The 25,806-nt window shown below is 39.8% G+C and overlaps 1 protein-coding gene across 6 annotated transcripts in view; it reads left to right on the top strand.

Moving 5' to 3' along the window:
- Window positions 1-25,806, top strand: part of tdrd1 (tudor domain containing 1) — a 47,668-nt gene that overhangs the window by 14,716 nt on the left and 7,146 nt on the right. For 4 of the 6 annotated variants that reach the window (XM_053865707.1, XM_053865705.1, XM_053865706.1 and 1 more), the window contains 13 exons: window positions 2,707-2,850; window positions 2,931-3,090; window positions 3,166-3,243; window positions 6,014-6,190; window positions 6,267-6,374; window positions 7,149-7,319; window positions 13,460-13,699; window positions 13,800-13,919; window positions 14,014-14,121; window positions 17,670-17,837; window positions 24,228-24,506; window positions 24,586-24,702; window positions 25,555-25,683. In XM_053865707.1, the coding sequence (XP_053721682.1) occupies window positions 2,707-2,850; window positions 2,931-3,090; window positions 3,166-3,243; window positions 6,014-6,190; window positions 6,267-6,374; window positions 7,149-7,319; window positions 13,460-13,699; window positions 13,800-13,919; window positions 14,014-14,121; window positions 17,670-17,837; window positions 24,228-24,506; window positions 24,586-24,702; window positions 25,555-25,683 (1,999 nt within the window). The remainder of the gene's footprint in view (window positions 1-2,706; window positions 2,851-2,930; window positions 3,091-3,165; window positions 3,244-6,013; window positions 6,191-6,266; window positions 6,375-7,148; window positions 7,320-13,459; window positions 13,700-13,799; window positions 13,920-14,013; window positions 14,122-17,669; window positions 17,838-24,227; window positions 24,507-24,585; window positions 24,703-25,554; window positions 25,684-25,806) is intronic. The other 2 variants (XM_053865708.1, XM_053865710.1) reach the window with 2 other exon arrangements.

The following is a 25,806-nucleotide window of genomic DNA, read 5'->3' on the forward strand; positions in this document are numbered from 1 at the left end:
AAATGCCACAATAACAAATTCATAATGCAGAAACGCCTTGGGGTCTGGAGGTGTGTTTCTCAATCAGCTGCAAAGTCAAAATTTGCAAATCCACTTCTTCTTTCGTGGTAATGGAGCCTCTTCCTCGCACTCCTGATCTGATAAATGGATGGGACTCTCTCCTTCAGATAACTGACCCTGATGAATTAAAAATAATTATTTCCCTTACAACATGCTATCTCATTAACAGTTTTGTTCATCTTCCTTCATATAGTGATGCAAGACAAGCACAGAGTTGTATCAGCTGTGAATCTTAAGGAAGAAGCTGAGTGTTGCCTGTCTTGTCTTTTTCATTTTTCACACAAAGATTTGGAAAATGTAAAAGAAAAATGGAAAATGAATGAATGGAAAATGGAAAAGGTTTGGAAAATGTTTTATAGACTTTACATGAAAAAAGGACTGCAACAACTGTATATTTCTATATAAAATATGTACACGTTTTTCAAGCGGCAAACGCTGTATGCAGTTCTCACACGAATTCATGCAGCGCAGCCACCATGTGGCTTGTCCGATTAAAACACTTTCAGTTCGTTTTGTAAACAATCGTTTAACGTTTTGAGCTTATCTGGCTTTTCCTCTTGTAATCAGCAACAAACAGCCAAGTGACAGCCTCGCTTTTCCATGCCGCGTCGACCAGTGAAAATGCAAGTGTCGCAAATCGCGAGAGGTGAATAACCGCAAGATTTGGCTATAAACAAATCTGTCGTCTGTAGTGGCCAAGGTTCCGGTGCTTGTGCGGGGTTGAGACGCCCCTCCAGCTAAAAGCCTGGTTGGTGTGAAGGTGAAATTTTACCTCATGGAACTGCAGGGCTATGAAAGAACTTTAAAAGCTTAAGTGATGGACAAGTTGAAGGTTTTACAATCCAAAAATGTATTTTTGCAAGTAACACACATAGTCGAGGAATACACTGCAAAAATTAAAAGGCGATGGGAACAGATGTTCTCTGCCCCGTTCTCATCGCTGGACGGAGGAGTCACAATTCTTATTCACTAATCCGTACCATTCAGTGTGCAAGATCCTGACTGTCGATATGATGTAAGGCTTGATTAATTTGATAAATGTCTGCGGGCCTAATGAGGATTATCCTTTTCTTTAATTGCTAGTCTTCCCGGTCAGTACATCATAGCTGGGGACTATAATTTAACTCTTTGTCCTGAGGAAGACAGATCTGGCATGGATAAAACTCATGTCAGATACAGGATGCCAGTGCTACAAGGAATTAGATCTAGTAGATATCTGGAGGCAGCACAACCCAAATGCATTCCATTATTCTTGTCATTCCAAAACGCATGAATCATTTCCCGCATAGACTTTATATTAGTTTCAGCTTCACTGGTTTCCAGCGTAGAGGACTGCCGTCACGGTAGCATTGTGATATTAGACACACTGTGTCTTTAACATATACAGTTCCAAAGATATTGATGGGTCCCCCAAAGTGATGGTTTCAGACTAATTGGCTTCTTCATCCCGAGTTTGTGGAGTTCCTAGATCAACAAATTGATGTTTGAAATGAACACTTCACAGACCACAGCTAGTATTAGGTGGGACAAGCATTTATCAGGGGTTAAATTATTCGTTTCACTAGCACAAAAAAACAAAATCTAGACTTGAAATGGTAAAGTTGGACCAGAAAATTAAAGTACTGGAGAAAGAAGCATATCAAAATGGGTCTAATACTGAACGCACACAGGCAGAATTACTAACTTGTAGGTAGCAATATGACATGTCTTCTGAAAAAGCAGCTGTTAGTATATTGACGCTCAGAATTAATAAGGCATTTGAAGATTTTTGTTTAGGTCTGAGATTTCATCTGATTCAGAGATACAAGAACAATTTGTGGATGGTCTGAAGTTACCTTCAATTTCTGACCTGACCTGACCACATCAGAAATATGGGAGTCAAGCGATGACATGCAAGAGGGTAAAGCACCAGGGATTTATCCAGGGAAAACTGGTATTCCATAATGTGAGGAGAGTTATGAATATTTTATATTGTCAGTGGAGGCACCAGATGCTTTTAGCTTGCATTTTGAAACAAGGGCGTCCATAGCCACGCCCACATGCCCTGCCCCAACCCCTTACTCCACCCGCAGCCAATTCTCCTCCACGACACACCAGGACGAATGTTGTCCACTAACATAACTTGCTGTGTTAAAAAAAAAAAGACGCTGTAAACATATATTTGTACAAAGGTAACTTATGACTTTATAAAACCAAACATATTGCATCAAGTAACATAAATGTTTTCACAATAGCAAATTCATAATGTAGAAAAGGCCTGGGGCTCTGCAGATATATTTCTCAACCAGCTGCAAAGTGAAAATCAGCAAATCTACTTTTTCTTTCGTGGTGATTGAGCCTCTTCCTTGCTCTCCTGATCTGTTGAAGGGATGGGGCTCTCTCCTCTTGACCCTGATTAATTTAAAATAATAGTTATTACCCTTACTACATGCTATCCCGACAACAGTTTTGTTCATCTTCTTTCATATAGCTTTGCAAGACAAGCGCAGAGTTGTGTCAGTTGTGAATGTGTGATGGTTTACTGACCTTTTCACACATTCAAACAAGAGAACAATTCTGACCTGTTTTTCCTATCAGAACATATTATTTCATGTAGCACAAACTTGACTTTCAGCAGTCTCTGAACTCACTCTCTTCTCTCTTTAGCAATGGTACAGAGGCCAGGTGTTGTCTCTGGATGAGGAGCAGAAGATGGTTGAAATTCTTTACATAGACTTCGGCAATAAAGAAAATGTACCGGTGAACAGGATCAGGGCCTTGTGTCCAAATATGGCAAAGTTTAGTCCATGTGTGAGTTGACAAATAATTAATCACTTTTTTGATGTGATCTTAAATTAATCTAGCAATTTTCCTACATTACTCCCATCCAGGCTACAGAATGCTATGTTGCTGGTGTGGTTCCGATGTCCTGCAATTGGTCAGACATCTGCTCAACAGCGGTGAGACAATTACTGCAAGGTCATGAAGTGACTGCTTGGGTAATTGAAACCAGTGTCCATGGCCACGGTGTAGATGTAATGACTTCCAGCGGTATGTTGTACATGAATCTGTGTAAAAAGCCTGCTTGATGCATTTTAACTTTGCATTTTTCTTCCTGATCCACAGGACAGTTGCTGAGCTCGTTTCTCCTGGAGCATAGTTTTGCAAAAGAACCTATAAAAGATCAAACCGAGGGAGATATACGTAAGTTGTTCTCATGCATCATTACACAGAATGTAACGTCTTTCGGAAACTGATGATCATGGACTGATATTGATAAAATATTCAAATGAGCATGATAATAGTAGTCATATTCTATACTGCATTGAATGACAGATGTTGCAATGTTAAAGAAAAGGTGGCATGGCATTAATATATTTTCAGTACTATCGCCACATTTTTTTTGTCCTTATGTATCCTCTAAAGCAGTGGATTTGAATTTATAGAAATAATTTAAGTGTTTAATTGTCATAGAAACCAAACAACAAATAAAGAAAAACACATAGGTGTTTAGGACATGCACAAATAACATGAAGGACACCAATTGTCTTGTCTTTTTTTCAAGACAAATAAGGTACTTCTGGTTTTGTAAATAAAACAAATTCAAGAATAACATAATCTAATGGAAACATATCTGTACCACTTGGGCTGCATTTGAAATACCTGCTGTATAGTTTGTCACAGTGGAGGATGGCTCGTCTTTGGTTCTGATGGTGCATGTCCACTCTATTCATGACCAGTGACATCATCACATTCTTTGTTTCAACTGCAGTGTTGTGCATACTGTTAACAAACAAGAACAGCACTACTTTTTGGTCATGTGATTGTGTGCAAATTAGAGACCATTACGGGGTGGCATGTTTCTTGGCAATGATGGCAGCGCTCCCTAAACGCTCCTCATTCATGCATTTTTTTCATTGTAACTGACTCACAAGACATTGTAAGCATGTAGTTATTAACATGTTATTAACATATATATGTGTGTGTGTGTGTGTGTGTGTGTGTCTTCCATGGGTTCTTCGATTGGTATTGCTTTTCACTAATAGATCCATCACAGGGAGCAGCCCAGCAACGACAAACTCCAAAGCAAACATGTTGACTGTGGATGAGGTATTGGCAATATATAGGTCACTAAGAGCCAGGGAGAAGAGTTTAATAATGCTCTTGAGTGGGTAGTTTGCTTTGTGCTACTGTAAATAGGAATAAAGTTGAGCTGAACGGAATGAACGTTGTTTGTTAGACTGATCCTGATTTATGAGCCGCTTCATCTCTGCTGCAAGAGAAATACAGACGGGGCAGCATGAGGAGATTTTGTTTATGTACAGAGCTTTAAACATGTTTAAGTCAAGACATTGTTTGACATCAGTAATTAGAGATTCTGCAATAATTTATTTGAGCACGCCACACACAGTTTAATTGCGCACAGATACATCTAAGCTTTGTAGTTCGGCATTTCACATTATTATGGTCTGAGTTAAATTTAAGTCATGTATTTTGTTTTATTCATATTTGATTGCTGTGAAGTAAATTTGGTGAGCCATTTGTAACCCAACTACAGTGGTACCTCAGTTCTCGACCACAATTCGTTCCAGAAGCGATTTATTCGAATTCAGACTCGATTTTTTTCATTATTTTATTATTTAATTAATGGAAAAAGAAATAATGCGTTCCAAGCCTTAAAATGTGCTTTTCTGGGAATGAATGTAGAGTGTCTGCAGTAGGGGCACTGTTCGTCTATGTGTGTGGCCGCTGCATGTGGGAGGGGTTGCCGAGTGAGTGATGTCTCTCGTAGTGAAGAGGTGCCCGGTGCGTGTCCAGCTCTGAATGTGCAGTTTGGCTGTGACAAAGTAATAAACCAAGTAACACTCTGTCCGAGACTCGCCTGTTCGAGCTCCAGCCGACGGCAGGACATAAAACCTAGAGTGCGCACTTCAGCCTCGGAGGTGTCGAGGGCGAGCACCTCCCCGGTGACACTCTACCACACTCCAGTGCAGAGACAGGAAAGGTTTTAGACCTCAACATGAAGAAAAAACAGTAGCTAAAGTGATGTCTGATGTAATCGATTAAGCAGGGTTATTGTCACTAGAAATGCACCAATCCTAGTAACGGGTATCAACCCAATCCAGCCTCTTGAAGTGTGTTTGGGTAACTGTGAGAAAATGCAGATCAGAGAATCCAAATTTGTTATTTATACTCTGTTTAGCTCAAGTTGATGTCAAACATAGCGCCTGTCATTATCATAGCATGGCAGCCAGCAACCGTTGATACTGAGCTGTTTGGAAACTTCACCTTCCTTACCCCCAGTAGCGCAGCCCCGTTACTGGTGGAAATTGACAGATTGAAAACAATTCATTCTTTTTTTAAAATCTATAGCTACACCGCAATTACAGTCATGCTCTCAATGGAAATTGGGGCAAACAACTGCAACAGCAAAATGCAACATGTGCAAAGTGGCAACATTTGGTCAACAGTTTGTAATTCCATATGAAGTCATTTTTTACTTTTACTGAAAGCGTGAATATTGTTATCTCATAGCATGGAAAAAGGTTCATACTTTAACACTATTGAATCGGTCTACATTTTGTAAATATGTTGGCCATTTTTTTTTTCACCTGAATTATAAGATTTTTTTTTCTTTTAACATTGTTACAGAAATGGTTGCACTGATCATATTCTTGCAATTTAATCTTTAAAAAAATTTAAAATGTCAAAATTAGGGTTTTCAAGAAAATATATCTGACAAAGAAATTGCTACTTCAAAAATCAGAAGTGACTTGACTAGCAGTAGCACAACATAAGGGACAATACACATACACACGCATACACGCACACACACGCATACTCTCATCACTGAAGAACTTGGATGTAAAACCCCTGATGACGACATAACGAATGATAATCTCTTAAACATAGTTTTTCATTGTGGAAATGTGTCTTAACAAAAAAATACTCAAAACTACTGTAAATTCCTCAGAAACCTTGAGGGCTTCGTCCATTGATTGCATCAGGCATTGCTCCAATGGTCAGGATGACGACGGCGGGACTCCACTGCCATGCTCAGTAACCCCTGAAGTGGGGACCTCCTTGTCTGTAGTGGTTACCCACATTCATTCCCCCGATGACATAATTGTGCAAAATATTGAGAATGCTGGTAAGTTTTTCTTTTGTGTGTGTGTGTGTGTGCGTGCATGCGTGTGTAATTCAATGTTTTTTTTTTGTTTTAACAGGATTAATACAGGATTTGCAGCTTCAGTTAAGGGATCACTGCTCGTTGGCATCAAACACCCCAAACTTTAGACCTTCTCCTGGAACTGTATGCTGTGCACAGTTCTCAGGTATAACACACGTTGGCTGCCTACAATCAACATCACGTCATAGGGGTTTGTTTAAATAATCGGAATGTGGGAACTGGACCTTGCAATTCTTCACAATTGAGGAGGCATACAATTAATTGCAAAAAACATCACACAGTTGAAATAGTAGAAAGTAAGTTGTTCACTGTATTGACTGAAAAGGATTGCAAAAATTAAACATTCAAACAAACATTATCCTCATCCGTTGATCACTCGAGAAGATTGAAAATGTTGAAGCTTGTTGAGTCTGCTCTCAGTCCAAAGGCAAACCAAATGGTATTCGTCAAAACAGAAAATGGTCCTTTCTTACAGACACTGGTGTGGTGTGTCAGACTGCCGGTGTTTGTCTGTTGTCTCCCTGGACCACAGAGGATCATAAACGCATACATACATACATACAAAATGAAGTGTTTATCACTCTGAGATAATTGCCTCCCCATCACAAAAATCGCTGAAGTGTGACAAAGGCAGTATGTATGAAACCCATTGACGACCCAAAATCCCTAATTTATTGTGAGTTGGGTATTTTAAAAAGTATATTTTTCTGAAATGGATGAACATTCTTCATTCTCATTACAGAATATTAATATGGCGTGCTTCATGCTTCTACTTTAAATAACTCTTTATGGATGGCCATGAAAGACCTCATTGAAATGCTGCTGTTATTTGTCATTGTTGAAAAAATGAAGTTGACCTGTTTGCCTTTGTATTACTTCTGAACTTCATTTTCACTTTTAGCCTTCTCTTTTCTTTCAGAGGATAAGCTCTGGTACCGAGCCAAGATTCTTTATTATTCATCGGAGGAACATCTGTGCGTGTTCTACATTGATTTTGGAAACATTGAAGAGGTGCATCAAGCCTGCCTGAGACCCATTGGCCCAGATTTGCTGTCTCTGCCTGTGCAGGCGCTGTCGTTTTCGCTCGCAGGTAATTGTGTTGCTTATTGAATTTAAACCTGGTTTTTTCATCTGCTGAAAGAGAGCAATATATTTTTTCCACTTTGGCGAAATCATGTTAAGAACTAGAAATTGGCCTGATCTATTCTGTTGCTGATATGGAAGACTATTTGTTCAACAGTCCTTCTCTTCAAAAATCTTCAAAATGCCTCCATTAAGCAGGTTACTCCAGTGTTCCCTGCACTCTTCATACTTCTGTTTGTTAAATTAATTTTACTGAACAAAATCAAACAATGTGGGCTATTTTGCATTTTGGAAGTAGGTGTCTACATCTGTGTTTTTTCTAATGGCACCATATCCCTCAGCTTAGTATCCTGTTGGGATGGTCGATGTGGGGGTGGGGTGGGGGGGAAATCAATCATGATAAATGTTGCCATTTTTGTGATATCAAGAAAAATCACAATAAATACGTTTTCATTATGTCACACACATTTGACACCGCATTCTGTCTTGAAAGCTAGACTGAGTAGTTCTCTGTTCTCTGTTCTCTGCATCACTGGAGTTTGTCTCCAACATCATAATTTATTTTTTCAACTATAATGGTGACAAGTGTGGCAATGAGCAGTCCAGTGTGGGTTTTATTTTGGGGTTAAATTGCGCTGCCGGCTGACTGAAGGCGTGTTGTAGCATTAGCACTGCCTGTGAGACACTTTAACTGCATTCAATGAAACCTATTCAGCGACGAAGCACAGGATGACACTACCAACTGGAGTGGATATCCGTCCAATATCCAACTATTTTTACCGCTGTATTTTGCGAAGGCGGCAGGTCTGTATGTGCTTATGTGATCCAGGTCAGACTACTGTGTCAGAAAACCATTGGGAAGATTTGTTTTGGCAAATGGTTCAATCATTGGAACTCCGATTTCTTCATGAGTGGATATGCGGCAAATGAGGACGCACCTGACTTCATTTCCCTGATCTTTTCTGTCATGCTCAAACACAGCACTGGTGTTTTACTGGTTGGTGGGGACCTGAACTGTATAATGTCACAAATAGACAACCGGTCTCCAAAATTGCAATATCTAGGATGGGCAGAAGACGAAAATATATTCAGATGGAACATGGTATAGTTGATGTTTGGAGGAGCTAGTTTCCTAAATGCAAAAATTTCACCTTCTATTCAAACAGACACTCTTATTTGGGTCATTTTTTCACCCCTAAGACCATCATTTATGGAGTACAGGATATACAAATCTTGCCGATCACAATGTCTGATCGCGCACCTGTCATTCTATCATGAAATGTAGGTCAGGAAACATGAACAATGGAGATTAAATACCTCACTCCTAAATGATAAAGAATTTTGAGTCATTTCTGACAGCTGACTAATATCTCCCCGGGAACATCTCCTATAATGCTGTGGGATTGTGTCAAGGCATATATCAGAGGTCGTATCATTGCCTGGTCTAGTGCTAAAATATGCAATAAACAAGCACGACAAAGTGAATTGGAGAACAAAATAACCATCCTTTCTCAATAACATAAGATCACACTCTCTCATGAAGATTTACCAATCAAAGATACTACGAGCACAGTAACAGAGCCAGCCGCCTCCTAGCATTAAGGCTCAGAAAACAACAGTCATGTAATGTTGTCCAAAAAATTAAAACAAATGGCTCAAGTGTGACTAAACCAGACGGACTGGCAAAGTGTTTTGCCGAGTTTTATGAATCACTCTACAGCAAGACAGACACTTGCACAGATGATAAATTACTGAGAGACTATTTAGAAAATATCAAATTAAACGGTCTAACCCAAGGAGATGGCAAACACGTTGGATGAGGAAAAAAAGAACAAAAAATGCATCAGGTAATTTCTTCTTTAAAAAAATAATAAAAGCCCAGGTCCAGATGAATTTATCAATGAATTCTATAAAATATTAAAAAAGACATTAGCACCATTGCTTTTGGATGCCTATTACCACGCACTACAACCTGGCACTATGGCCCCTTCATGGAACAAGGCAGCCATTGTAGTCATTCACTAAGAAGGAAAAGATCCCAGCAAATGCCAATCATACCGGCCTATATCTCTATTAAATACAGACATCCGAATACTGACTGCCATCTTAGCAAACAGTCTTAAAGAATTTATCAATAAAATCATTCACCCTGATCAAACAGGTTTTATTAATGGAAGATTTTATGGTGACTATATTAGGAGACTACTAAATCCAATCTAATGTTCTGGCAATATTTATTTAAAAAATTCTAATTTGGCCCCCAATTCATTGAATGGATCGGAATTGAAATCGAAATGGATCGTTATATTCAAACCCACAGGCACAAGCGAGGATGTAGGCAGGGATGTCCTCTTTCTCCGCTCCTCTTTGATACTTGTACTGAGCCATTGGCCCAGCAAATACTACAAGATGAAAATATAAGGGGGATGAAATTGTTTTTTTTTTTTTTTTAGGATGTAAAGTCAATATAAAAAAACAATGGCAATGGATATAAGTGAAAAGATTACGCAAAACCTCTAAACTCAGAGTGAATTCAATTGGCCTCAAGGTGGAATTTAGACTTAGACTTTCTTTATTGTCATAGCACAAAAACATATCGCTATATTATAAGGTATCTAGGCATACAGATTCCACCAACATTGGAAAGATTTCTAGTACAGAATATCTCCTGAGACATGGAGACATTACTTCCACTATCGTTATTAGGTAGAATTGAAAGTTGTACGTATGGGTGTACTTCCTAAACTCCTGTATCTCTTTCAGATGCTTCCTATCCATGTACTAAAATCCAATTTACATAAACAGATTGATTTCCAAATTTATATGGCAGGGCAGAAGACCCCAAATAAGACTTAAAACCCTACAGCTACCAAAAGCAAGAGGCGGCCTCAACGTTCGAACTTAAAATACTACTTGTGGGCTGCTCAACTTAAGGGAAGGGGAAGGGGAAGGGCAAACATCTACCTTTGGCAGTGGCATACTACTAACAGCTGCTCTGAAATATATTACAATTAAATGGCAAAAACCTGAACCACCAACCTATCAGATGTGGCTTGACAAAGTGATGGAAAATCTATCAGATGGAATGACTCACTTACATGCTTAGACTTGAACAGATATTTTGGATGGAAGCTCTTTCTTGATGCCCACAGATAATGGAGCACTTGATTATGTGGTGTATATTTCTTCTTTTTTCTTTATCTGGACTTTTCTTGGGTGCATTGTCCTGTATTATTGTAAATGCCTGTAGGTCGCTGGAAGGGAAATTGCAAATCGTAAATTGCTGAAGCAAAAATGTAATGGAAAGAAAGAAAGAAAACCATTGTGACAGCTGGATCTAGCACAACCAACACTGAGCCAGAAACTCTGTCTACTAATGTTATTGATGGTTTCTTTTATGAAGAATACATTTAAAACTACCATTGTGAAACACAGTCCTGCAGATGCCCCACGACTGTCCACGTTGTTCCATCTTGATCTCGTCATATCCGTACAAGCAAATACGTTTTTTTTTTTTTCAATAATCTGACAATGAAGAGAAATGTGGCATTCTTGTCATGCAAGGAAAAAGAAGGTAAGGGCCTGGTACTCGAGCACCACTGAGGGTCTATCTATGCATGCCCCAGTGCATCAGGAACAGCTACGGAACCCTGAATTATTTTTTTACCACTCGACTACTGCATACAATCATGATTTTAAATGAAGCACATGTAGAATAAGTATTGCATTGATACTTGATCAGTATTGGTGGGACTAATCACTAAAAAAGATTGGATTAGGAGCAGGAAAATCTTGGATCAGGACATCCATATTTACAAATGCTTTCTTTGTTTTTTTTCAGTTTCATCCATCTTGATTTGAAAGCTGCCTGATTTCAGATCCAGCGCTAGGGCTGAATGGTTTGGGGAAAAAATTGAATTGCGATTTATGATGACAATATTGCTATCTGCAGTTCAGTATGCAATTTATTTATTGTGTGTAGGATGTTCCTGGATTATCACTGAACGCAAGTAATACATCTTTCTATGACCAACAACATCTGATAGAATCAACATATTAACACTTCTTCCTTATATTAATGTAGTTAATTAGAAAATTTGCGATTAATTAATCGCAGTTTCATGGTATAAGAATATTTGCCTTAAGAAGCCACATTTTTCAATTTGAATGAATTTGGTTTATTACTGAATCAAATTTAGTTTAAACAACAAAATATTGTTAATAAATCAAGATGGTGGCTATGTTCAAGTTTTTATATAACCTTATTTAAACTGAAGCTCTTTGAATATCTTAAATATTTGAATAACATTTTAAATTAAATTATTTTTTGTTGTAATTAATTAATCGTAATTACCGTATTTTCCGGACTACAGAGCGCACCGGAATATTAGCCGCACCCACCAAATCACCAAAGGAAAATGGATTTTTTTCATACATAAGCCGCACCAGTCTATAAGCCACGGGTGCACTGTTGCTGCATGAGAATCACTTCTAGCGATCCTCTAGTACTAGTTTTGAAAACGGGGTCCAGTGTCGAGACTGACTCATGAAACAATCTTGCCAATGTTCTGAACTACAGTCATGAACTCCTCACATCTTATTTACATTTAAAGTGTTCAGAAAGCGCTGTTTTCACCCTCCAGTAGATCGTCTCTGTTTGCAGAGCTGCGGACACGCGGGCGAAAACAGCGCAATTTGAGCGCTTTAAAGGTAAATAAAACGCCCGTGATGTCATCGGTTTGATGTGACGAAGCTCAATATTTTTGCCAGCAAAAGGTATGCTCATTAGACTCTAAAAACTCGGGATGCTCCGAGAGACAGGTAGAGCACTCAGCTGAAGCAGCTGTCTTCAGCCTCTTTCATGAAAGTTCTCACTCTGGACGGTTGCAAAAGTTTCAGATTCAGGTGGTGGACCGTGAACGCTGCATCTGACACACACAAGACTGCAGCGGATTCGGACGCGGTTGATTCCGTCTTAAAACAACACCTGAGAAAGGCTGCTCATCTGGCGCGGTGAAATTAATGATTATTTCTCGGACAATATGCTTCGCGTTCTGAACGTCACGCTCAGACCGCCGAGTGTCGCGAGTGACCGCTGGTTCCTGCAGTTTCACTTTCATGAGCAACTCTCTGTGCTCCGTCAAGTCCTGGTGTTTTAAATATCGTATTGAATTCGTGGCGTTGACGCCTTTTAATGTGCATGTGCTGCAGGATGCAAACTTGACATGACAGACAAAGAAAAAAGCTTCCGCATTGGACACGCCGTTGCCAAGCGAGCGGCGAGTCGGAAGGGTGGAGCAGACGCATCACAAACCGCGGGCGGTGCCTCATCAGAACAGCTGCTGTCACATGTGATCGGATTTTGTGACCGGCAATGACTGGCAGTGGTCAGCATTCACGGATCACAACGAGTTCAGCCTTTCATAATCGGTGGCCGATTGATTGGAATATCCCTGTAAAAATCCATATATTAGCCGCATCGTTTTATAAGCCGCAGGGTTCAGACCGCGAGAAAAAGTAGCGGCTTATAGTCCGGAAAATACGGTAACTTGTTAAAGTCCCACCGCTAATATAAACACAACCATGGTCTCTGTGGTGACGGTCATCCTCCAGGGCTCTATTCATTCCAACTTAGACTGGTTTCTGCATTTGTATTGATTAAGATCTCACTCATATGAGTTGAGTTATCCAAGTTCATCTGATACCAGTGCTAAAGTAATTGAGTTTTGTAAACTAGCCGTCTCATGCTGCTGGATAACTCTGGTCATGATTTGAGTAAAAGGCAAAAATGACTATGGGGAAATACAAACTTGATATTTATTTAAACAAAGTGTTTACCAAATGTTGCCTGTGCTTCTGCACCACTGCTGCTTCACTGCAACAACGTAGCCGGTCGCTTAACACCATGGTCAGCACATGTGAGACGAAATCACAACGCAGCACCTTTATGACCAGTGGTCTCGCAAAGGTCGCATCAGCTCAGCAGCATTCAAAATCGTAGCCTTTGCGATTCAAAAATGTAATTCATGGATCCAAATGACAATCTGGCAAAAATGACAAAAATGGTCAAATCTCCTTATGAAAAATATTGACAAATGATTTTGTGGAGGCTTGTTTTATCTTCCATCACAAGTGTCCTTTTTCTAGGGGTCCAGCCAGTCGGTGGGCGCTGGTCAGAGGCGTCTCTTCTTGCTTTTCAGCAGAGACTGTCCAACAGAATACTAAATGCAAAAATCCTGGACGTGCATAATGGCAAGCCTTTGGTGACCTTGACAGATCATGCCAGTGACCCAGAGGCAAACATTGCTGAGATGCTGATTTCAGCTGGTTATGCATCTCTTGGCCCAGTGGCGCCCAATGCTGATCAGGAGACCGTGGCAGATAAAGGTAATATTTTTATGCCCTGTTTCTTGTTCCCTCTTCTTTGAAGAAATATAATGTATACAATCTGATGTTTTGTTTTATTTCTAAATGTGCGGTTTTTCAGTTGCGGAGCCTCTCAAGTGGTCTAGTTTTGAGCTACCGCCAAAAGGCCAAACAGCTGTGCTGTTGTCCACCGTAGTTAATCATCCTCAAGACTTTTACTGCTACGTGAACAGCCCTGCAGGTATTGGTGTCTCTTCTGATTTTCCTTGGCTTGCTCCTGTTTGTCTTTCATGTGGTAGAGTGCATATGAACTAATGGTTAGACCTTTTTTGTAGAGGAGCAGCGTCGATCACAATTGAAAGCTGAACTGACGCGTCACTGTGAACAAGATACATTGCCTTTCATGCCAAAAGTTGGTGAGCCCTGTTGTGCCATGAGCCCAAGTAAGTTTAATATGATCGTTACACTAGGACCTCCTAAAAGTCTAGTCTCAGAAATGTTTTATCTACCTGTGTGCCTAACAGCCATGGGCTATGTCATTTATTCCTGAAATTAGCCTGTTTTACGTTAAGGGAGAGAGTAGTGATGGGAGCAGAGAACATGAGAGTTTAAGGCTGAGGGACAGAGGCTGGTAGATTTTGCTTAGGTAGTGGACACATTTGCTGATGACAGGAACGCCACATGACATACATGTGTAAAGGGAGGAGTTCACAGGTAGATTACATCGTGTACTGTAGGTTGATTCTGAAAGTGGGGGAGAGTGTTGCCATTCATTCTGCAGTGATCTGTAGACAGGGGGGCTAATAATCCACGGATATGTGTTTCACATTGTTTTGTTCACGTTTTTGAGAATTTTTGGAAGAGCTGAACAGGCTCCATTGTCACTGGCAAAGGTGTAATTTATGTACTGTAAATCTCAATCGGAATTTGATTTAATTTCCACTATTCCACTGTAGAACCAGAGTGTTAATGAAAACACTTTGGCTCCTGCAAGACCGTTCAGGACAGAGCGGGGGCAATGGCCCAGATTTTCAGAACGTCCTGGTTCTAGAGCATGGGCTAAAAGGGACTCATGACGTTACTGTAAGCTGGCCATCAGCGCGAGGTGTGTAATCATAAGTGTGCTGGGCTCAAACATAGACGGGACTCTCACACACCTCTTCCAGCAAGTTAACCCACCTCAAACACCTGATGGATGGGGCGACCTGGAGGGAACACCGGTCTATAACAGAGCAGCTGATTGAGAGAGGTGTGAACTGTTGACTGCAATGATTCCCTCCTGAAAGATACAAGAGTGAAGTCCTATAAATGGTTAATGTCAAAACCAATGACATCCCCTCTGGCTATATGACCTCATTATCCAGCTTCAGCGATTTGGGAGTTTGCCAGAGTGGCCATCCAGTGCAGATTGTTTGGAGAACCTAATAAGAAAAACATTCCAGAAGATAAGTTAAAGAGAACCCAAGGCTGACCTTGCAGGCCTGACCTGTGAGCCCCCTCACACATGCTTCAGAAGGAACAAGAGTCAGATCTGTCTGTGGATGTGTTTAAATGTATATTTTTCTGAAAAACAAAGGTTGCTGCCAATAATCCATCCCACGAGACATCACGCAAGCAAGGTGTAATTTTTAGATGTGGTTCTGATAGTTTAAGTGAATGGTTCATTGTCATATTGTGATGACTCTCCCCTGTGTGTTAGAATGGCCATGTTTAGTCTTATTTGTAAGCTTAAATTAAGATGGGAAAGTTTTGACAGATTGTGAGCAAATCCATACCTCAGAGAATGTTTTATTGGCGAATAAATCTCTATGTAGTTGTGGTCACATTCCTCAAAGCCAAAATGGATTTATGACTCCCGTCACTGGACACTGGGAGGAGCAGCTCGACTGAACCAGCCAATGATCAACAAGCAGAGAGGTGCTCGTCCCTCCGGACCCCCAGCAGGTCAAAAAGACTTGATTTGGGGGACTTTGCTCTCTTCTCTTCAAGTTTCTTCTCTCGGGTTACTGTTTTTTGAACTCTTTACACTCTATGCTTCTCCAGGGCTCCTTGTAGCTTCACGCCACGGTTTTTCAGGCTGTCTTGCAACCTCTGACAAAACTCGTGCAACTTCTCTGCTCATCTTGCCGCTCAAGTTTGCACTGGAACCGTCCTGATCAAAAGGTACAGCAGCCGAGAGTGCAAGTCGCCATTAGTGCTTCACTGTGTAACCTGAAGCCGGCGACCACAGCTTCATCCAGCAAACGGTGTGTGAGTGCCCAACACAGACTCAATAACTTGCTGAGCACGGAACGTCATCTGCCGACAGCTCTTCATGTTGTGACGGACTGGTGACCATCTGAACTGAGTAAAATTAAGTTTTCATTTGGTTACGCCGACTCGTTCTGCAACGGTCACTTTCCGTCTGCAATGAAGGACCCTCGACAGCCCGGATTACGCTCCAAGGACACCACCTCCACCTGGACACAGCGTTGGCATGAATTCCATCCCTCCACATTTCATTTCGTCCCTCTTGAGGACCTCGACCTCCGAAAGCTGCTCGCCTCCTCCCACGTCTCCAGCCCAAACATTGACTCATCTCACCCCTCATCAATTCATCTCGTCATCCCTCCTCATCCATCCATCCATCCATTGCCCCAAAGTTAGACACTGTTTATCACTGTGCACAGATTGGTGTGTTGGTGTTCTTATTAACCTGAGGTTGACAGACTTGAAAGTCACAACTTTCCCATCAGGTTTACGAACGTGTCTGGGTTACTTTGACATTACATCACGGCTGACTTAAGTCTCCCACTGCGATATTGAAGGGATCATCTCCATTTCATCTCATTGCGTATTATTTCCTGTTCTATCTGTTCTGTTTTTCTTTAATAAACTTATAAAATTGACTTGGCCGTTCTTGCATGGCAGGAGTAAAATATTCCATTAGGAAATGGGACACCCCTTGATTTGTCAACCATTTCTGCTGACGTCAGAAGACGTGACGGTGAAGAATATTCAACTGATGTTTGTAATAAATGTCAGTATTTTTTTAATACTATAATTGCATAAACAAGTTTTTATACACAAGTATAAAAATATCTTAATACGAACATAACTCTTCTCCTTAAAGAAATCTTTTTTTTTATTTATTCCATGCTGGGGAAAATGTTGCAAGGGATGTTTCCTTAACTGAGGGAAGGAGGTTTTCCCCAAAATCTCGCAATACATGGCCCCGGTCATCCTCCTCTTAGTACAGTGCAGTGGTCCAGTCCCATGTGCAGAAACCCCAAAAGCGTGATGCTACTGCCCCCATGCTTCACAGTAGGGTTGCTGTTCTTTGGATTGTACTCATCATTCTTCTTCCTCCAACCATGACAAGTGGAATGAAAACCAAAAAGATCCATTTTGGTCTCAACTTACCACTTGATTGCCTCCACATGACTCCTCTAGATCATCAAAATGGTCATTGGCAAATTTAAGACCATGCCATTAAGACCGAGCCATGCATGATATTAAACCATGATGTCTTAGCGTATTACCAACAGTAACCTTGGTAATGGTGGTCCCAGCTCTTTTCAGGTCATTCATCAGCTCCTCCCATGTAGTTCTTGGCTGATTCCTCATCTTTCTTAGGATCATTAAGACCCCATGAGTCATGTTTAGCTTCTTCCGTTTTCTTATTATATATATATAGAATAAACTTTTTTTTTATTGACCAATAATCAAAATAGCGTCTTTCCAGAAAGGGGGAAAATTTCAGAATATCATAATGGCCAAGGAGGAGGAGCTCAGTGACATTCTGTGTCTCACTCTCTCTCTCTCGCACACACACACACACACTCAGGGATCTGCAAGCATATAATCAAACATATTCAAGCATTTAGTTGACAGCATTTAGTAGACAAAAATCAACGTAGCACTTACAGTATTACAGTATACTTACAGTATTTGGAAATTAACTACATACTATTTAAAGTTGTTGAAATTAATTTCTTTGCATTCTTTTCAGGTGATGGATCCTGGTCTCGGGCCATTGTAAAAGAGCTCACCGAAGACAAGCTGAAAGTGGAATTTATGGACTATGGCTATACCCTGATGACCGAAAAAGACCACATCAGATCCATTACACCGCAATTGCTGACTCTGCCATTTCATGCAGTTCACTGCTTTCTTACAGGTAGTGTAACACTGATTATTTTATAACAATTTTATAGCAATTTTACTTGTCCTTGTATTTATAATATGCAATATTTTTTACATTTTTCTCATATTTGAGTATATTATATTCAACTCTCAGGAACTTCAAGAAATACTTGATGAACAACTCACTCTACTATTAGCCTACCATGGCCGGACGAAAACACAATCCGCATGATAAGAATTTTTTATCACACGATAAATTCCATAAACACGAGCACACAGCACACTCGCTGCATTGGACATGCATACACTAATGTGACGAGACCATCACAGAAAACCACGCTCTGCAGCGTGTAACAGTTAAGTGTATGGAGTAGTGCTTAACAGTATGGACAAAATTTCTCAATATTCCATGTCTAATATCTCATCTTGATACTTCGTAATTACGTCATCAAACAAAAGAGTTGACCACGGATTTAATTAACTTAAGTTTAGTTTCTTCTTCTTCTTTCATCTTCTGTCTTGTCTCCCTTGCAGTCCTTGACCCTCATGCACAGTAGTGTTAATCAAGGTCTGTCATGTCTGGCCCTACACGATTGAACTTATCTGCAAGATAGCAGTCGTAAAACCCAGGATTAATATCATCACTGTTTAATAAAAGAGTTCTTCAGTGATTTTGGAAGGGGACAACAGTATATTATAGTTTGCACGTGTCTCCAGTCATGCTTCATTGTCAGTCACCAGCGCCATTTCAGTTGCCCCCACACAGCATTGCAGTGGTCACATTTGGAGTGATCAAGTCACGTCAACATTGCAGTGTCAAATGAAGTTGATGTTCCTCGAATTTGATCACAAACCTTCTGCTGCATGACCACTGTTTCTCTCAGTACACTCTTCAGGTGATGGATTTTTGCTAAGCGCGACCAACACAACACCTCAATCTGCTCTTCGTCCTTGTTTTATTATGGAGGAGGTCTTTTTTGGCCACTAAATCAATTTAACATGCAGACTCCATGTGTGAGAGTCTGTCTCACTCACTGCACTCCTTCCATGGTGGTTGTCATTGGCTGGCTTCTATTCAACTGCAAACTTGAAATGTAGTTTGTGGTTGGCTGGTCTTAGCTGCACATTGAAGCGTGGGCGCATCAGTGAAATTCATTGTCGAGTAGAGGTAGACTTTGCAGTCAGGAAGTCGATAAGAGGAACCAGAATTAACATTTTTTAACAATTCCAGAGAATCAAAAAAAAGACAATTTTGAACCTTATCTGAATAGGAACTGGTTTTAGATGCCTATCCCAAGCCACAGAGCCGCGCAATGGCGAGTACATTTGTCATAGCGGTGGACAACAAAAATAAAATCAGATTATCTTTTTTTTTGTCAATTTTACATTGATTAGTTAATTTATAATTATGTAATTTCTGCTCCTTCATACTAACCAAACCTGCTGCATATGCTGATATTGCCCAGGCTCAACTTGAAAAGTTCAAAGTGAAATCTGTGGCAGTAGTGTCATGTTTGTTCTGGAAATGTGCTGGAAAAATAAACAAAATTTTCAGTAAAAATGGTTGTTTCGGCAGGTACTCAAATGTCGGTACTCTTACTCGGCCGGCAAAAAAGTGGTATCGGGACGTAGTTAAAATGCTGATATTGTGCTTTGTTCTTCTTGGCTTGGGACATTAGTTCATGCTCTTAATCAAACATTACGTGGGACACTGTGCCCATTTTTTAAGTTTATAGATAGTGAAGACGCTAAACAATTTAACCTTTCATAAATTAAGTAATTCGTCTCATTAACCATTTGGGAAACAGTTATCAATAAAATATTCAATAGGCTGTAGCAGACAGTGACTGTCAAAGTATACTGTAATTCTGAACTTCAATGTGAAGTATTAATTGAAATTGTATTGAAAATTTGATGCCGATGCCGTATACAAGTGAAAATGCTTGACCAAAGCTGAATAATACCAAATACCCAATGTGGTTAAATTTACCAAAAAATATAATCATACTCATATCATCAATCATATATATATATATATATATATATATATATATATATATATATATATATATATATATATATATATATATATATATATATATATATATATATAGAGAGAGAGAGAGAGAGAGAGAGAGAGAGAGAGAATAACTAGTCAAGAACACATTTATATACGTGTTTGTCAAAGTAAGTTATTGTAGCTGATTGAATATTTTGGATATTTTTTCAAATTTTTTAATGCTTATGCTTTTTAAATAAAAATAAGAAAAACTTAAAAATATAATTGGCTGATAGTGTAAACAGAAAGCTTTAGATAGTTTGGTTGCACACTCACTGTAAACTGTAGTTCTATTCTTGGTCTCCAACACTTTGAAACTACTGCAGCCAAAGTCTCATACAACACCGAATGAGAATGAGAAGAAATGATTAATAAAGAGGAAGCATGTGATACATGGGTCGGAAAGTCAAAAGCATTTCCACTTGTGTTGAACCGCTCTTGTTTGGTACTCTCACCGCTGAAGTGGAGGATTGCGTTGCTAGATTTTTCTCAACACTCCGACAATGGGCAAGTAGGTTGCCAGAGTTTCATCATTGGTCTCGTGGAGATCTTTTCACCTCCGCTGTGCATTTTTGTATTTAAGAAAAAAGAAAAATCTGTTACATCGCATCATCAACTGATCCTGGCATATAAACTAAATGTTTAGTGCTCACCTTGACATTTGACGTATGACATTTTTGTTTTTTTAATTGCATTACAGAAAATGAAGATCTCAACGATCTATTGAAAATTATAAAAAAATATAACAAACAAACCATTTATCCTCAGATCATGCATGCACATGAGTGATTGCACTTTATATGTGTCATCGCTATATGCAGTATATATATATATATATATATATATATATATATATATATATATATATATACACACACACACACAGTGGTACCTCGGTTCTCGACCACAATCCATTCCAGACGGCCGTTCGATAAGCCATTTGTTCAAAATCTGAATTGATTTTTCCCATTACAATTAATGGAAAAAGAAATAATGCATTCTAAGCCTTAAAATAGGCTTTTGTAGGAGTGAATGTAGAGTGTCTGCTGTAGGGGCACTGTTAGTGTATGTGGGAGGGGTTGCCGAGTGAGTGACGTCTCTCGAGAAGTGAAGAGGTGCCCGGTGCGTGTCCAGCTCTGAATGTGCAGTTTGACTGTGACAAAGTAATAAACTGCCTCGGAGGTGTCGAGAGCGAGTACCTCCCCTGTGACACTCGACCACGGTCCAGTGCGGACACGGGAAAGGTTTTACACCTCAATATGAAGAAAAAACAGTCAGTAAATGTAGCTAATGGGACACGTCTGCATACAGAGGCTGCGTTATACAAAATAACAGCTGATCGGTCCGCGCACGTTATGTTTTTTTTCGGGGGTGTTCGAGTTCTGGATTTTTGTTCGAAATCCGATGCAAAAAAAAAATCGAATTTTTTTTTCAAACTCTGATTTGTTCGAATTCCGGGACGTTCGTAAACCGAGGTACCACTATATATGTATGCCCAGTGCTGTCAGGTTGTAAAACGGTAAAATCTGATGGGACTGACTGTCCATTGTGGATAATAAAGACAAATTATTCTTACAGGTTAATTATTGTTACTTTTAATGGAATTTAAAGTGTTTGTCTGTTGTTAGTGCTGTATGATACAGAATTGAGAAATTTTTTTCTATATTCTGACATCAATAAATGTAAATTAGATTTCTGTTTCATATGTACAAATTTTTGTTGTTTATCATTTAAAAATCACTCAGAAATAAGCAATTGTATAAAATAGGATTCCTGTAAATCAATACAGAAAAAATGAATTTGGAAAAAAATAAAGCAGATTTTATGGGGTTCTAATTTGGCCTGTCAGTGGTAAACCCAGTTGCACTAATAGGTCCCTATGAGTGGATATTCTAGCTCTTCATTGTGTGTGTATGAGTGGAGAGAAACCTTAGAGACCTGGTTACTGTGCACCCTGTTTCAATACCACCATACAGTAGTTCAGATGGCAGCGGTGCCTTCTTGTAATTAGTCTAACTTTTTGCACTGGCTGTCGTGATACTATAGTATATCATATATACAGTGGTGGTCAAAAGTTTACATACACTTGTAAAGAACATAATGTCATGGCTGTCTTGAGTTTCCAGTTATTTCTACAAATCTGATTTTTCTCTCATAGAATGATTGGAACAGATACTTCTTTGTCACAAAAAACAATCATGAAGTTTGATTCTTTTATGACTATTATGGGTAAACTGAAAGTGTGACCAAAATCAGCTGGGTCAAAAAATGTACATACAGCTATGCTAATATTTGGTTACATGTCTCTTGGTCATTTTTACTTCAATTAGGCGCTTTTGGTAGCCATCCACAAGCTTCTGACAAGTTTCTGGTTGAATCTTTGACCACTCCTCTTGACAGAATTGGTGCAGTTCAGTTAAATTTGTTGGCTTTCTGACATGGACTTGTTTCTTCAGCATTGTCCACATGTTCTCAATGGGGTTTAAGTCAGGACTTTGGGAAGGCCATTCTACAACCTTAATTCTAGACTGATTTAGCCATTCCATTACTACTTTTGATGTGTGTTTGGGGACATTGTCCTGTTGGAACACCCAACTGCGCCCAAGTCCCAACCGTTGGGCTGATGACTTTAGGTTTTCTTGAAGAATTTGAAGGTAATCCTCCTTCTTCATTGTCCCATTGACTCTCTGTAAAGCACCAGTTTCATTGGCAGCAAAACAGGCCCACAGCATAATACTACCACCGTGCTTGATGGTAGGCATGGTGTTCTTGGGGTTAAAGGCCTCATCTTTTCTCCTCCAAACATATTGCTGGGCATTGTGGCCAAACAGCTCAATTTTTGTTTCATCTGACCGCAGAACTTTCCTCCACAAGGTCTCATCTTTGTCCATGTGATCAGCAGCAAACTTTAGTCGAGCCTTAAGGTGCGGCTTTTGGAGCAAGGGCTTCCTTCTTGCACGGCAGCCTCTCAGTCCATGGAGATGCAAAACACGCTTGACTGTGGACACTGACACCTGTGTTCCAGCAGCTTCTAATTCTTGGCAGATCAGCTTTTTGGTGCTCCTGGGTTGACTCTTCACCCTCCTGACAAGTTTTCTCTCAGCAGCAGGTGACAGCTTGCGTTTTCTTCCTGATCGTGGCAGTGACAAAACAGTGCCATGCACTTTATACTTACAAACAATTGTTTGCACTGTTGCTCTTGGAAGCTGCAGCTGCTTTGAAATGGCTCCAAGTGACTTTCCTGACTTGTTCAAGTCAATGATTCTCTTTTTCAGATCTGTGCTGAGCTCCTTTGACTTTCCCATTGTCGCGTTTGTGGGTGTTTTAATCCAACGAGCCCTTTTTAAATGGCCTCAGAGAAGTCACCAGCTGTAACCATTCATGATCACTCACAAGAAGTTAAGAGGCCATGCTATGAAGCTCATGTCATTGACACAACTTTCTAAGTCTCCAAAATTGCTCATTCATGTTGCTGTATGTATATTGTTGACCCAGCAGATTTGGTCACACTTTCAGTTTACCCATAATAAAGTCATAAAAGAATCAAACTTCATGATTGTTTTTTTGTGACAAACAAGTATCTGTTCCAATCATTCTATCAGAGAAAAATCATTTGTAGAAATAAGTGGAAACTCAAGACAGCCATGACATTATGTTCTTTACAAGTGTATGTAAACTTTTGACCACCACTGTATTTAAAGGTATAGTTCTACATTTTGGCAAATTTTCCTCCTGCCTGTTTGTTTTGAAATGTGCCGGGCAGAGAGGCTCAGTGAACAGGGTGTTGGTTATTTGTAATTCTGTTGAGTTCTTATTTAGTGAAGCACTTTATATAATACCCATTTACCCATCTGCCTTAGATGCTCCTCAAAGATCGGTGCAATCCGTCCATTGTGTGTCGGCGCTAGACACTGTTTCGATCAAGGTCTGAAATTAACTGTAAACCATCTTGTGAGAGTGTTCTGCTACATGTGGATTCTCAAATATTAAAAATTGGCTTTCTCAAATGCATACAATTTCTACAGTTGGACATGGGCATGAAATTAGTTTCAGTTGCATGAAAACACATTCAGTAAGCTTTACTGATACCTGCAGAATCCCTGGTTTGTCCCTAAGATATGCTATATTTTGCTTTCCAGTAGAGTTTTACTATCATGAGAGAGAGAATAAAATGACCCTTTTATTATTAAGGTTGTCCACCCTGATTCTTCTTCTTCTTATAATTATTGTAGTTGTTAATAATCATAACAACAATACTAATAATGGTAATAAAATTATGGTGTCTTTACGGCTATTGTTTGGTGAGGTAGATGTGTGTCTTGCATCTCTAATATGAATCTATGGTCTTATTTGTGTTTTGCACAGGTGTAGAACCGCTGGGCTCGGAGTGGAGTAGCGAGGCTATTCTTTGGTTCCAGAACATGCTGGACGGGGAACAGCTTTTGACCCGTGTCACCACTGTCAATGCAGACGGCTATGGTGTGGAATTGGAGTGTAGAGGGGAAAATGTGGCCTCTGCCCTTATTTCCAAACAGCTAGCCAAGGCTCCGACTCATTTTGAAGAGGCAGCTGGAAACTTTGTCTTACAACGTGGGAGTTCAAATGAGTCTGAGCCTAGGACACATTTGATTGAGCCATCATCTGGTCAGTGTGTCAAGTTTTGTTTTGTTAGATTAGCAGTGTAAAGATAAACTGAGTTTGTTTTCTCTCATTGTTTTTGAAGGGTTATCTTTCTCAATGGACTGGAAGAGCATAGAGCTTCCCCTCAATGATGTTTTTCATCCACACGTTGCTGCTGTGATCAGTCCTAATCTCTTCTACCTGCTAGGTCACAACAAAGGTAGTATTTTCCATCACACAGGATGTTTGTGCGTAGAGTAGGTGAAAGGATGATTCCACAGTGTGTTCAACTGTCAAACATGGAGGAGGAAGTGTGATGGTCTGGGGTTGTTTTGCTGGATCCAGGGTTGGTGACTTGTTCAGAGTGAGTGGCACCCTGAACCAAAATGGCTACCACAGCATCCTGCAGCACCATGTCATACCCTCTGGCATGCATCTAGTTGGTCAGGGGTTCATCTTACAGCAAGATAATGACCCAAAACATAAGTCCAAGCTATGCCAGAACTATCTGGCGAAAAACGAACAAGCTGGTAAACTTGAAGACATAAGAGTGGCCAGCACAGTCTCCAGACTTAAACCCCATTGAGCTGGTTTGGGATGAAATGGACAGAAGTGCCACACATTTATGGGAACTTCTGCAACATATTCTGAAGAATATTGGATTTCTATTGAAGAAAGAATGCCTCATGTGTGTTCAGCTGTTATATCTGCCAAAGGTGGCTACTTTGATGAGTCAACAGTTTAGAGTACATTTTGGTGTGTATATACATATATATACAGAGAGAGAGAGCGAGGAAATAGTGCTGATATGGTAGATGAGAAAACGTGCAGTTTCTTTCTTCATTTTTTTCTTTCTTCTTCATCTTCATGGCAGCTCTCTATCTTCCTATTACAGCAAACATGCTTCAGTATGCAGTATTTAAAAGCATTGAATCATGTTAATCATCAATCATATTAATGCAGCAATACTTTATCTTATCACATTCTTCCAAAAAACAAGATTTCTATGTCGATTGTGGTGTTATACTTCCTGCAGCATTGGTATTGCACTTTTTCTTTTTTTTGTTTGTAGTTGTCCAGACAGCACTAGAAGAGGTGATGGTGGAACTGGCTCAATATTGCTGTGACTACCGGAAGCGTGGACCTGCCCCTGATTACAGCGCACTTGTTTCAGGCGCTGCCTGTTGTGCTCAGTTTTCCGGTAAGCTTTTTTTAAATTCCTTTAACGATGAAAATTGCATGTCATCTGCTTGGACTTGTATTAGGGTTCATCAAAACACATACTAAGTAACATCTTGAAAATAATGAATTGAAAATAGTTAGC

Source organism: Synchiropus splendidus, chromosome 5 (assembly GCF_027744825.2).
Source record: "Synchiropus splendidus isolate RoL2022-P1 chromosome 5, RoL_Sspl_1.0, whole genome shotgun sequence".
NCBI classification, from domain to species: domain Eukaryota; kingdom Metazoa; phylum Chordata; class Actinopteri; order Syngnathiformes; family Callionymidae; genus Synchiropus; species Synchiropus splendidus.